Consider the following 13896-nt stretch of genomic DNA (forward strand, 5'->3'; position numbering starts at 1 on the left):
AGTTTTTAAAAAACAAGGAATGTTTTTAAACTCTAGTAAAACAAAATGAAAAGTGATCTGGAGAAGGCTAAGAGGCCGGTTATGCCTTGTCATATGTATGATGGGTCAAACGATAATGTTGTGATAAGCTGATATTGGGCAAAATGTGATGTGGTCATCAACAAAGAAAGAAAGTGTAAAAGTAAACAAGGAAGACCACTTGCTTGTGCAGAGATGGAAAAGCTGTACATTGCATACATGAGTACTAGTCTATTAACAGAAGTAGCAATATCTTACATTTACAAATACAAAAGAACTTTATGCTCCGATAAAGGAACAAATGACGAATAGATTTACATTCTTCTCACCAAATAATTTCAGATATATATTTTAGTAATATATTTTTATTGAGTCCGTAAATATAATACTAAAATGTCCCAGTGAGAAAAAAAAAAGGAAACCTGATACTATACAATGTTGTATCATCCCATTCAGTTCCCAAAATTATTCAGTTTTGGTGTTTTTAATATGTAGACTCTTTATCTCACCTTTGTATGTATTATGAGATTACAAAACTAAAAAAGTTTCCAGTATTTTCTTCACAGTTGCATAGAGACCACTATGCTTAGATTTTAAGAAGTTTTGTCATGGTTTAAAAGCCTCTTTTGATTTTGTACAAAAGTCATAACTTTTCAAGATGATCAGCTAGCTATGATATTTTCAATATAAAGAATGATGTCACAGAAAAAACATTGTTACTCTATTGTAAGGTAGCACAAAATGATATAGAAAGAAGGAGTAAAGACAGCTTTAAAAACAAGTGGTTTTCCAAAGATACAGGTACAATTAGTTGCATTATGCTAAAATAAGTGAAATGGGAAATTGTCATAGGAAAGGCATTTTATAAAGGGAAGCATTCTACAATTGCAAAAATGTTTAAGTGGGTTATTGACACATCTACAGAAATAATGCAAAACTCTTTTGATATTAGCTGCAAGTAAAAAGACCTAAACAACAAACCTACGTGATATGAGGTCAAAACATTTTTTCTCCTCTGGGTTTGTTTTCACTTGGCAGGTTAACAGATTGAGCTTTGCTGGAGGTCGGTTAGCCTATTTGAAGATAAAACATACAGATTTTAGTATATTGATACTGACTGAGCCCTGCAGTCCAGAAACACAGGATAACATCCCACTGGCCAAAAAGCCTTGACAAATGGCTGTTACCTTAATTTTCAAGGTACTCAGATTTTGATTTATGTTTTCTTCTGCATCATGGTTTGTAAACTTCATTATCTTATATCGGGCTATTTTGTTCACTGATAACTGGATAGACACCAGAATTTTGAAAGGGGAGAGGGGTAAAATCACTTTAATTATCACTACTACGATCACCTTACCAGTAACACTTATCTGAAGGAATCAGGTATGACAAGGAGACAGATTGATTTTACCTAAGTTTAATCCTCCAATATTTAGCCATTTAGGTTAAAAAAAATTAGTTGTCTAGGTTTTCAATAATCAAATAATTTTACTCCTGCTAATGTTTTTAAAGAAAGCCTAGATAACCAGTTTAGAAAAAATGCTCAATTTTTAAACCAGTGAAGGGACACATTAAAGGAAAATAAGAAGTTTGCACAGAGAAGTCTTGCAACAAACATATGCAAAACTAAACTGGAGATAGTTCATTACTAAAAAATGTAGTGAAACAAAATATAGTCTATAATGATATACATTTTCTAGTCAAATTCCTCTCAGCTATTTCAGTTCCTTATTGAGTAGAAAGTGGCAAAGTTTTACTAAAAGCAAAATGCACAAGCAAACTTCATTTTGAAAAAGTCTCATAAAGGCTACAAAAACTTTTCAAATAGCATCTCTGCAGTAATCTCTTCTTTCCCTTAACCTGCCTGTCCTGCAGACCTGAGGTAGGACCTAGAAAGACACTGTGTTTGCAAACTTGATTTGAGGAATGGCTTGCACTTGCTACAATGGATAACTAGTTTCACTCTTGTTTTAGAATAATTAAAGCAGATTTAACTAGAGAGACTCTGCTCTATACAATAGCATCTGAAAAACAGTAATTTAAATCATTAGGAAAGTGCTATTACAAAAGATAGCAATATACATAAACACATAACCACACTTACTGTTGTGTTCTAACAAATTTAATCTACCAAGTTGCTAAAACAAGATTTAATCATCTAAACAAGAACTATCAAATGAAGCTGAACTACCAGATAATGTAATTAACTTGCAATTAATCATAAGATATGTAGACCTTCACAATCTCTTCTAAATTTATTGATGAAAATATTTCATTCAAAAAAGGAGAACAAGTCTGAAGAGTACAAATCTCCTCATAAAACAATGTAGCTGACCAAAAAAGAACATCATCATCATATCTGAAGACCAGTAAAAAAACAAAACCATGGAGAAACATAAGGAGGGAAACAATTACTTTTTTTTTTCCTGGTTAAAAAAAAAAGGGGGGGGGGGGCGGGGTGGAGAAAAAAAATAAGCATGGTGTCCTTGGAACAGCATACTCATGTTTTGCCCGATGTAAGCAGTAGACATAATGAAGTCATGCATGCTTTGAAACAACAAACCTGCAGGTCGCTTGCTGGGCAATGTAAAAGAAATTGTACCCAAGAGAGGTTCTGGAGGCAGCAAGATGACAATTGACAACCTCACTGTATACTCTGCGTAGTAAACAGCTTTTCAAATTCCAGACATTCCTTTTAGTAGTAAAACTGCATGCAGTTTTCATTATTTTAGCCCATCAACAAGAGTTCTTTTTAACTAGAAGCATACAAGAAAACATCTTGAAAATGCTAGCTTGGGCCCATTTTCTCGGTTAAATATACTTAATATCTATAGCACTGAAGTTTCCAGTGTTTACATTCTTAATGTAACTGTCCAAGAAGTGTCCAGAAGCTGCATAGAATGAAAATACAAAATAAAGCAAACAAAAATAAAAATATAAGTATTTGGTAAACAAGCCACAGGGCAACTCATATATACCTTTCTCACAGGCTCTATGAGAATGTAAAAATGCAAGTAGATTCAGGTTAAGCAAGAATCCACTTGCTCGAAGACTTTGGACCTGAAGCGCATTCAGGACCTAACTAGTTTTCTATAACTTACAAAAAATGAAGCTGTAAACGGATCCACTAAAATGCTTGAGAGAGCTCTGAAGAACCATTATACACAGAACTTATCCCTCTCAGTAGGAGAATGCGGCGTAAGAACTCCATATCAGGATCTGAGAACCCAAAGAAATGGCTGCAACAACTTAAAACACATCCTGGGCCAATGTGCTGATCTTGGAATCCCAACATATTCCAAAGCTTTTAACTGAGGACCTCCTAACCTCAAGTCAAAATTAACAAGGGTATTAAAAAACCCTGACATCTTCACGTGGGGCTGATACCACCTCATTCATGCTTCTACCCTAGAGCCAAATAACAGCCCTCCCCCACCCACCTCCCGGGCATCTGCCCGTTACTTGGCAGACAACACACTTCCACCACATGGCAGATGATGCTTGGGGAGAAGTCAGCGCCACATGACAAAGTGAAGTAAGGCTGTATAAATTCCTTAGCCACACAAGGCTGTAGGTGGATCTGGACATTTGGCAGGATTAGGAGACACTAGAAGTAAAAAATGGTAACAAATGTGTAACTGCTACTACAGTATTTGTTTGAAACCTCTGAGCTTTTTTCTTGCTTGAGTCTCTGATTAGACAATTAAATTTCACACTACTGCTGAATTTTTGGACACCCATGTTAACACATCAACACCCTGAAAAGATGTGCTGCCACCTTGCATGCCATACACGCAGACGTCAGCATCAACTCATGTTCCTTCCTGCAGAAATGGTAACCCTCTATCCTGCAAAACTGACTTAAAATCTGTTCTGGCAACAATCAGTAAGTGTAGGAATCAAAAGTTTAGGCCTCTAAGACAATACTGAGGAGTGCCATGATACAGAGCTGATTTTTACAAAAGGCACAAGCAAATGTGTCCACTTACTTAGCAGACTGGTTGGCTGATTTCATCATGCATTTTTTCTGGGTATCACATTACTTAAGAATAAAAAGATTAAATCTGATTCTTTTGCCTTCAGATTGTCCTGTTAATCATAATGGTAGATTAAAGTTTCCAGCAGTAAAGAAAGAACAACAAAAAAAAGATTCCTTGATATTCTTTGATTATATTCCTTTTTTTGCAGACAACCAGCAAATTCCATTTAAGCTCTTTAAACACAAATCAATTTTGAGGAATTTGAGGTTCCTCAAATATAAGTTTTTCCCATGTGACTTCTTGATCTGGAAACCACTTAGGAATTCCTATTTACATGATTCAGCCTGCTTCTAGCACTGTTTTTTTCATTCACATGCGTTAAATTGCAGTCAGGTAGATGTCAGAAAATTTCCAACTGCTAATAATTACACAAAGGAGCAGCATCTGGTTTTCCATCAACCATTGCCTTGCACGTTGCTCTATGAATACTAATTTCTTTGAAGCTTTTAGTTGTCTAGAAGTATAATTTCTGTACATATACCAAAGCAGACACGTATATTCAGCATTACAGCTGGGTGACTGACAAAGAACCAACCATACTCTCCCCATCCGTATCAGGAGAGCACTTGGCAGGCAAGTTTAAGTCAGAATACAGCATGTGCAACTGCCTGAAGATAGCTGTTCTGGAAACTAACTAAAAAAACAGTCCCTCATAAATAGAGGCTACTCGAACAAAAACCAGAAAGCCATGAAGAATACTTTGCCTTTAGAGGAAAAAGCATTGACAAATTTGAATTTGACAAAGCAAGCAAAACTGACAACTGAATTTCTGAGAGATGGTTCATTTTGATGAACAGCTGGGAACAGAGAATGACACGTCATATTTGAGAGACCAGGACATACCAACCCTGAGAAATCTTGGAAATCAACGTCGCTTCAGTTCAGAGCAGCCCAGAAATTCTTAACAAACAGAAATTACTTCTACCCATTCCCATGTATATAAAACAAGCATCAATTTTTTACACAAAACTGCTATCAATACATAAGGGGAAAGTGAGCAAATAAGTAAAAATACTTCTTAGGAGTATATTTTAAACAAGAAGGTAATTGTTTATTTTGTAATATAAAAAGATCAAGACCAAACCTGTGAAACCCACATAACTAAACCCACATTTAAGTATCTACCTTAGCAACTGATTTCCAGCTACAGCTCCACTGATTTCAGTGGGAACTTACTGCTTCTAAAAATGTTAAACCATCTGGTAGACAGCTTATAAAAAAAAGAACAACAGTATCTTGATAGACTCAGTAACTGTACTTGCATGTGAAAGTTTTAAAATTCTGCTCTACAAGTGGATTTTGTAGCCTCTGCCAGCTCTGAGCTGCCCTAGCTACACTCCTACTGGTACCACTACTGCTTGTCCAATGCCAAATGCATTTACAGCACATGGAGACACCAATATAGAATAGACTAACAGACTTTTCTCTGAGAAAGACACCCTCATATGCACTCAAATGAGAACAGGGATAAACTGGTGGACAATCCCAAAGCCATAGTAATGGCTCTGCTTTGCAGGCTTGGTTTTGCACTCCTCCTTAACTCCTGGTTGTCAACTCAGAAGGCAACAGCTTGTGGTTAGATGCACAAATGAGAGATTGATTAATTTTTGCTGCCAGGGTCAACTTGTAGTCATAGCAACAGGCATAACAGGATGAAGAACAGAATGGTTCATAACAGGATCAAGAAACAGGACTGTTTATTAGACCAAGAATGGGAAATACTGTCACTGAATTGATTTTTGCCTTAAGAAACTTTTTAAAAAGTTTTGAGAAAGCAATATAAAAAGAGAAAAGTTATGGGAAAGCAAAATCAGCTGAGTTCAAAGCCAAGTGTAGTAGGTCCAAAATATGAAAGTATACAGTTTTAAAATTTTAAGTATAAATATAAGAAGTTTTTTAATGCATTTCAAAGATTGGTAGCCAAGAAAGAGGGACTTCTAACTCTTTATCTCTTGTCATTCTGGTAGAAGTTGCCTTCAGAGTTGCTTTTCCCCTACAGCTATTCCCCAGGAAAGCTACCTTTGTAACAGATATTACCCATATAGCAGCAAAGCTGGGGGAGAGAAGAGATTCAGCATTCTCTCAGTTTGTCTTGTAAATACGAAAAGTTGTTTAACCCATATCTAAAAGATGGCTTAATGCCCAACCACATCTTTCCAAAAAAACAAAGTCAGAATTTGTATTTTTAGATAGCCTAGTACAATATGAACACTTTACATGAACTGAGTCATTAAAAAAAGCCATTTTTTTCCCATTAACAGTCATGAGCATTAAAACAGTTGTATTTTTAGATACTGTGTATGTCTTGACATATTTCTGAAAGACTGCCTTAAAAAAAAATGTATCCATCATATTCAAAACACTGCATCAGGAATCTAGCTAATTCCAAATTATAAATATAGAGCAGCATAGCTTGCCTTTCTGTATTAGCAACCATGTACATAAAATGTTGTAAACAAATACTTACTGTACCATGGGAAATTGTAAGAAAGCCATTTTTAACCGAGCACTTCCTTTTCTGCCACACTTTTCTGATTCTGGTTTAAAGGGGGGGAAGAAAAAAAAAAAAAAGGTGACTCAGTTTTTAATACATTTAGTATTACATCACTTCAGCTCTTAGGACCTAATTTTTTTTTTCAGTAGAATCCAGCAGTACTTACCCATCACTTTTCTTGTACAGACTACCATTTCGTTCAGTGCCATGTTCCTTGTTTCCCTGAGGCTGATGTAAACTGTAAGCTGTACTCTGACGAATCTGAGAATCCTGAAATATACAGAACAGCAATTTGCAATGCATTCCACCATTTCAACCAAAATATCCCCCCTATTAATGAGTTTCAGAGCCTTTCCCTCCTGGTCTAATCCTACAGGCCAAACAAAGCACATTTTTCCTCCTCAGTGAGAGAGAGCAAGATCCATTTCTTTTTTCAGAGTGCAAAAAAACCATTTGAGAAGTAGCCATTATCAGCACCTGCCAAAATCCTCTTACTTGCTTTTATTTTAGCTTTGCTATTGGCCTTAATATATGGGGTTTTTAACCCAAAATTTAATTGAGCAGTGGGCTTTCCAACTCATGCAAACACTGCAGTGTACAAACACTGAAGATTATTACCACCTGCAATTCCTAGGGCACCCTTCCATTGTAAAAAGATTACATACATAAATTTGAAGAAGTGGTCTTTCTTGTGGAAACTGAGTCAAGTTATTGTCTGAAAAGCAGCAGAGACCTCCTGGAAACATAGTTCAGGAGGCATACAGGAAAATCGAGAAGTTATTTTCGTAAGAAGAAGAATTTAAACCAAAATATCTTGAACAAAGTAGAATTCTGGGACAGGAAGTGACAAGGATTAACTAACCTTCTCACTGCTCTCAGAACTACCCAGAGGCAGGACCCACTGTTGCCAGAGTCCAACTTCTTAAAAAATAAGAACCTGATAATGAGGAATCTGATGTATCATGCTATATTAGCAGAAGTAACATGATGGGATGGACTTTGCAGTGCCTACAATAACAATGACTGGTACTTATAATAGTTATTGTTTTCTTTTCTACTATCTTTGCTCTATGAACATAATACACCTCTGTTATATATGGCAGATAATACAAGCATAGCAAGGAAAAAAGACACAAAGAAAGCAGCTCACTTAAAAGACTATCTGAGCTATTCTAAGCAAAAACCTAAGACCTATTAAGAAATAAACTTACTAATTTGATAAAAAAAAATCTCTTTTGCTAAAGAGATAGTGTGTCTCAGATATACTGGGAGTACAATCACATGATATATCATTTGGGGTTTTCAGAGTGCACACATGATAAAATAGAATATACAGTGATCTAAAAAGTATGAATTAAGAAGATAGTTTCTCTCTAACTACAGTTAGCTTCATACACTTTATTAGCCTAAGTATAGGACATCTCTGAATAAAAGCAAGGGGGAGAGACCAGCTAGAACCAAGAACACACTTGGACTGTCCTTTTCCCCAGAGAATGCCAGCTCAGATGCAATGTTGCTCCTTTACAAGCTCCAGCAGTACATTCTGCTACCAAAGCTACTAATGCAGCCAAAGGTGTTCAGGATCCTCCTCAACAGTAGTGACAACACAACATGCCCAAAATATGATGGTAGGGACAGAGCTACCACCTACACCCCTCTTCAGTGCACTTGGGACTCCACACCTCCAAGCTGCAGGATTTCAGGCTCATCCTGAATACAGCACTGGAGCTCAGTGGTCCCGAGAACCATGAGCCGAGCTCTAGGCAGGCTGCAGCACTGCTTGGTGCTCGTTTTCAGCAGGAGCAACCTGTGCCCACTTCCCTGCCTGTCAGCTAGCGATCTAGAAACCTGTATCAGGTAGCTACAACATTGATCTGAGGTTTTTAAAGGCACTATATAACCACCACTTAAATGTCAGTGCCTGACAAAGCATCCCTTTAGATTTAAACCAGTCTGTTTACTGTTCCTCTGCAGCCTGTTTAGACAGAATTATTTGGGTTTGTACTCTGGCTGCCCAACATAAGAACAGAACAACATTTACAAAAATTCTCGACACTCATTAAGAACCACTGCATGCATACATTTACTGACTTCTGAAGAAAATCTGATCTGACATTGCCTGTTGTGTCTTACTAATGCCTTGATCTCTGCCTCCCATTAGTCAGTAAAGTAACTCCATTCCCAAGAAGATTAGAGGCCTTACAGGAAATTAATTTCAGTTCTCCACATCCTGAATTACATAAAGATTTCAGATGACCTGCAGCACCTGCCCATAAGACCATTCCCATTACTTAAGACTGCTGGTACTTTTTGTGCATTATTTTCTGCTGCATTTCAGCTACCTCCCTTCAGCTGTTTTTTACGCTCAGCTGCTGTGTTTGGCCAAACTGGCAAGCCAATAATACAAGCTTCCTGCCTCATTTCAACCAGAGAGGAAGCTGCTGTAGCTGACGTGTATTTCCACACATTCACTACTATGAGCAGTATCTTTAAAAAACGTAATACTATTTCATGAAAAGAACTTAAGGATAAGACAAGGAGATTTTCAATTTTAAATCCTTGATTCAGGCCACGTCAAAATCAATAGTGTCCAACATAATTGCCAGATGATGGATTTCCACAACTCTTTGACAAACAAGTTCATGATTTTGATCTAGCTCCTAACAGACAGGATGCCATACCGCAAATCACTATTACAATTAACATCCTTCCAGGCAATTTCAGCATGCCTTTTCCATATGCAGGCTCCCTAAAGGATCTTCCCTTATTTCTGGTTTGAATATTGCACATAACAGGAGTACAAATCACAGATAACAGTGTCAGACCCAGTGGCCTCATCAGAGGAGCAGGAACAATGTACATTACCTATGGGAGGAAATAGATCACTGCAGGGTATAGGACATACCTAGCACAGAGTATTGTAATTTTAAATATCTCTTGAAAGTAACAAGATCAGACAAGACTGAAGTACACAAGCCTAAGAAACTGAACTTTGTCCACTTTATCAGCTTTGAAATGCAGATAGGCATACAAAAAAAAAAAAAAAGCAAGTCATTTCATTGCAGCATGTTTATAGTGAATCACCTCACTGACTGTAAAGAGGCTTGAAATGATCTCTTCCAAAGCCTTATAAAGACCGACTGACTTCTAAATCAAGCTGAATAGCATAGCTAAAAGTGAAAGAAATGTGAAAACAGTATTCTGTAAAGATGGTCTGTGACTACTGATAAGAGAGATTCTAAAAACCTATTTATCAGCCCCACTATTTGAACACAACAGAACTTTCCATACAAGATGCCTTAACTTATACACAGCAAATTTTAGCTAGCCATTCCACAGCTCCCATGGAGCAGGATTTTAGACTGTCTGGATCACACCTGTGTGTAAAGCTGCCAAAAAGCACTTAGAGCTCTCCAAGAGCCTGAGCTTCTCTTGCATTTGCAGGATCATTGCCAAAAGGATGTTTCAGAGGTCCATCTCTTATCTATTACAGCCCCACAAAGCCTCCAACAGATATATCTGCCAGAACCCCCTGCAGGCAGCCTCTCCTATAGCACAGCCACCATAATTTTTGCCAAGAAACACAAAATTTATCCTATTTTCCAGTGGCCTAAATAGACTACAGGTTCTCCCAAACATGTAGAAGCAGCAGAAGCAAATCTCAACACGACAGTAAGGCTACCTTCAGAGAGGACACAGGAAAGAGAGAAATGAAGGCAATATGACTCTAAGGTTGACCCTGAAACTTGTAGGAGCTCTACAGTTTGAAAAATAGAAGTTTAAATATTAAAAATTATGGAGGTGTACACACAATGACATTTCAAAAAGAAGTTTCAATACAAACCAGGTTTGAGGAAGTTCTGTGCAGGAGGAAACTACGTACACAGGCACAACAAAAAAGGTTCACCATGAGTGTTTCTGTCCTTTTTTTTTTTTTTAATATAACAGAAACAGTATTTGTCAACGTTCTATTATTTCATACATGAAGTCCATTTTAATTGAAAATACATGTATCTCCAAAATCTTGCAAATCAAGCAACTGGATTTAGTTCCCAAAAGAGAGTGAAAAGGAAATCACCAATTTGTCTTACAACAATTTTCTTTCCCAAGAAAAACTCTTTTTTTTTTTTTTTGTAACACAAAAAACAGAAGAGGAGAAAAAAAGAACCAGTCTTTTCATACCAACAGAAAAAAACTCAGAGGAAAAAATCCAGTTTCTTGAAATCTGAATGGAAATCATGCCAACTATTTTAATTAAAACATAGTAACACTTACTCTCCTAGACTTCGGTCACAAAATGTAAATGCGTTTCAGGAAGGAAAAAGAAATCAGTTATAGTAAAAGAAATTACAGTGCAACAAGAATAATATTAGTGGGTCGTACAGTAAATTATACCAGGATTGTTTGGCATCCCACTGATTAATTGATGTTTTCAAAAAACTTTAAAAATAATTATAGTACTTCTCATTCTCTGTAGGTAAGCATCTATATCTAAATTTGCAGAATAAATAAATAATGAATATAGCATAAAGCACTTTTTACACTTATTTTTAAATGCAACAAAACCAGTACAAATAATAAATTTATGTGTATTATTACATTTTTCAGTCTGTGAAAAGATGTGTGCTCACCACATTTTCCATATACATTTAATACCAGTATCAGTGATAACCAGGTAAACATAGAGAAGCAACACTCCCAGCAACCATGAAACCCAACTGCTTCTATTACCTCTCTTAAACAAAGACCCAAATAAAATAGGAAGCCTGCTAACACACCCTAAACAGCAAAGACTCCTTACTGAGAGTGGACAATCAATGGTGAATCCCAAGTAGTCACCATTTCCACGAGGATCACTAGGCTTTCATTCCACAGAGCTCAAATTTGGAAGTTTTTAGCAAATGCACCCCTCAGTGAGTCCTAAATGCCAGGCAGAACCTAAGAAAGTGCCTGCAAACTGTATGGACTTTGTACACAATGGTCATTATCACAAACTTCACATGGTAACAAACAGCACCTCAAAGTGAAGAGTGTTTAAGACTGTTCAAATGCCTATCAGCAAGTCATAGAATAACAGAATAGTCTGGGTTGGAAGGGACCTTTAAAGATCATCTAGTCCAATCCCTAGGCCATGGGCAGGGACGTGTTTCACTAGATTAGATTGCTCAACAACCATCATCTGGCCACCAGTAAGAGTAGGAGTCACCACAACCTTTATGGGAAGGTGAAAGCAAGACTGGAAAAGATCAAGGAAGTCTGAGCTCTACAGACTAAACTATTTCACTGTGATCCCTCTCAGAAACAGAATCTGAAAAGGGGGGGAAGAGGCTCATTCATCACTTATGCATGGCCCTGCAACCACACAAAGGAAGCTAGCTGGCATTTATTTATATGAAGAGGAAGCACTAGCAATCTGAAACAAAAGTAGACCCAATATTTAGGATTAGATTATACAAAAGATGCTTGCTTCCAGATCATAGTTTGCCAAATAAAACTACTCTGGAATTCTTTGAATCTAACAGCAATCATAACCGAAACTCAAAAAATACTTGTTAGATTGCTGAACTGACCCAGCTGTTACATGTTTGAAAACTGGCATCTTGCAGCAGAGTAGCAAACTTAATTGTCATATTTGCAGAGGATGACAAGAGGTGTTTCGGGATTTGAAGTTCAGTTTTACATAATCTTTATATAGTTTGGAATATTATTCTGAGATAAGACTGTACTAATGGAGTCTCCTTGATACTGACAAAGTTCTTCCATTCTCAGTTTGAGCAACATAGACTCCAGTGTCTATTAGTTCACATACAGTGCACCATCTTAAGTATTTTTCTTTTTGTTACCAATATTGCAATTATTTTGCAGTAAGTCTCATATTTTTAGTGGGAATTCGTTTAAAAAAAAAAAAAGCCTTTGTCAGAAACATTGACAGTATCAGCATCAAAACAAATATGAATAAATGAAAGAAATTAGATGGCTGATCAAAGTTAAAACAACTCTATTTCAACTACTAACATTACATTAGAAGTAATTAAAATGGGTATTCCAAAGTGAAACCACCTTATATGCTCACCTCTTTCTGATCAACCTGAAGTGCTGATTTTAAAATATCTCTAAGCTGGGTTAATTGTCGTCTTTCCTCATCTTGTGCTTGTTTAATCTTGAATGAAGAAAAACACAGGTTAAAAATAACATTATTGTTTCTTTTCAACACAGTTCTTCCAAACTTGCTACTGAATTGGTTCATTTTTTCTGAGAAATGTTCAGCAAGAATGAAAACACAAAGAGAAAAGATAATGTGATCAGTTTATTTTCCTTTATATGTTCAGAAAACTTGATAATGGCTAGGATGTTGCTGGCTTAAGACTTTGATACTGCCTCACACTGTTCTCACTTCCTTGTGTTCAATTTGAAACCACGTTATTTTCCACTTAGTACACATTTTAGAGCAAAGGCTGTTTTCCTAACATTTTACACAGTGGGGTCCTGAACTAAAACTAAGGCTTCTGGATATGATATTAAACCAAAATTTTACTCAAAAATCTACTCAAAACCTTAAAATGCTGACTATTAAAACAGTCAGCCAACCTGAACCAAAATGATCACAGTTCTACTATAAAAAACTGTTTACAACACAAATGTGAAAGGTTGCTACTCACTGTATAAAGATCTGTGGATAGTGTCTCAATTGAAGGCTTGAGACTTTCAACTGCTTTTAACCCATCCTGAAAGAAACTTAAAAACAAAAAGCAAACTGTTATTAAATTTTACTTTGCATTCTCTATTTAAAACATTGCCAAAGGAAGGTGTGCATATTATTATGCCATGCCATAAATTTCAAAACATTAAACATTTTTTATGCATCTTTGACAGATCCACCTCTTTATTCCCACCATAGCTTATTCTAACATGCAAAATCCCCAATTAGATTCAGAACTGCCACAATCCACTGCCACATAAGTTTTCCTCATTCTCACCTTAAACACAGGTTCTCATCCCACTTTTTGAAGGCCCATAACAAGCAAGATTCATCTGTAGAACAGCAAAAAAGCTCTAGCAGATGCAGAATAATTGTGACTTCTTGGAGCCCAATAATTTAATATCTGATGCAATTGTCTTACTAAAGGAAAACCCCTTTGTTTCCCAAGCATTAATTATGGCCTATATGCAAACTGAATAGGAGACATATTACAGTATCATATGTATTTTTGTATTGGCACAGTAATGTAATCTATGCCAAGTATTCCAGGTCTTAAAAAAAAAAGAGTGAGATTTGAAAAATAAATTTAAAGAAACCACAACTACACACACATTTGATTAAAAATTGCTGCACCATTTGCA

General features: G+C 36.4%; 2 protein-coding genes across 7 annotated transcripts in view; one reads left to right on the plus strand and one right to left on the minus strand.

The window, feature by feature from the left end:
* The window catches only part of ITGB1BP1 (integrin subunit beta 1 binding protein 1), a 143594-nt gene that overhangs the window by 36034 nt on the left and 93664 nt on the right, over positions 1-13896 (plus strand). The window lies entirely within an intron of this gene.
* ASAP2 (ArfGAP with SH3 domain, ankyrin repeat and PH domain 2) overlaps positions 1-13896 on the minus strand; it is a 93126-nt gene that overhangs the window by 26886 nt on the left and 52344 nt on the right. For all 5 annotated transcript variants that reach the window (XM_069805830.1, XM_069805827.1, XM_069805826.1 and 2 more), the window contains exons 8-12: positions 13215-13290; positions 12629-12715; positions 6722-6825; positions 6529-6598; positions 1004-1091 (exon numbers count right to left, since the gene is read on the minus strand). In XM_069805830.1, coding sequence (XP_069661931.1) covers positions 1004-1091; positions 6529-6598; positions 6722-6825; positions 12629-12715; positions 13215-13290 — 425 coding nt within the window. The remainder of the gene's footprint in view (positions 1-1003; positions 1092-6528; positions 6599-6721; positions 6826-12628; positions 12716-13214; positions 13291-13896) is intronic.

This window comes from Haliaeetus albicilla, chromosome 18 (genome assembly GCF_947461875.1).
Source record: "Haliaeetus albicilla chromosome 18, bHalAlb1.1, whole genome shotgun sequence".
Lineage (NCBI taxonomy): Eukaryota > Metazoa > Chordata > Aves > Accipitriformes > Accipitridae > Haliaeetus > Haliaeetus albicilla.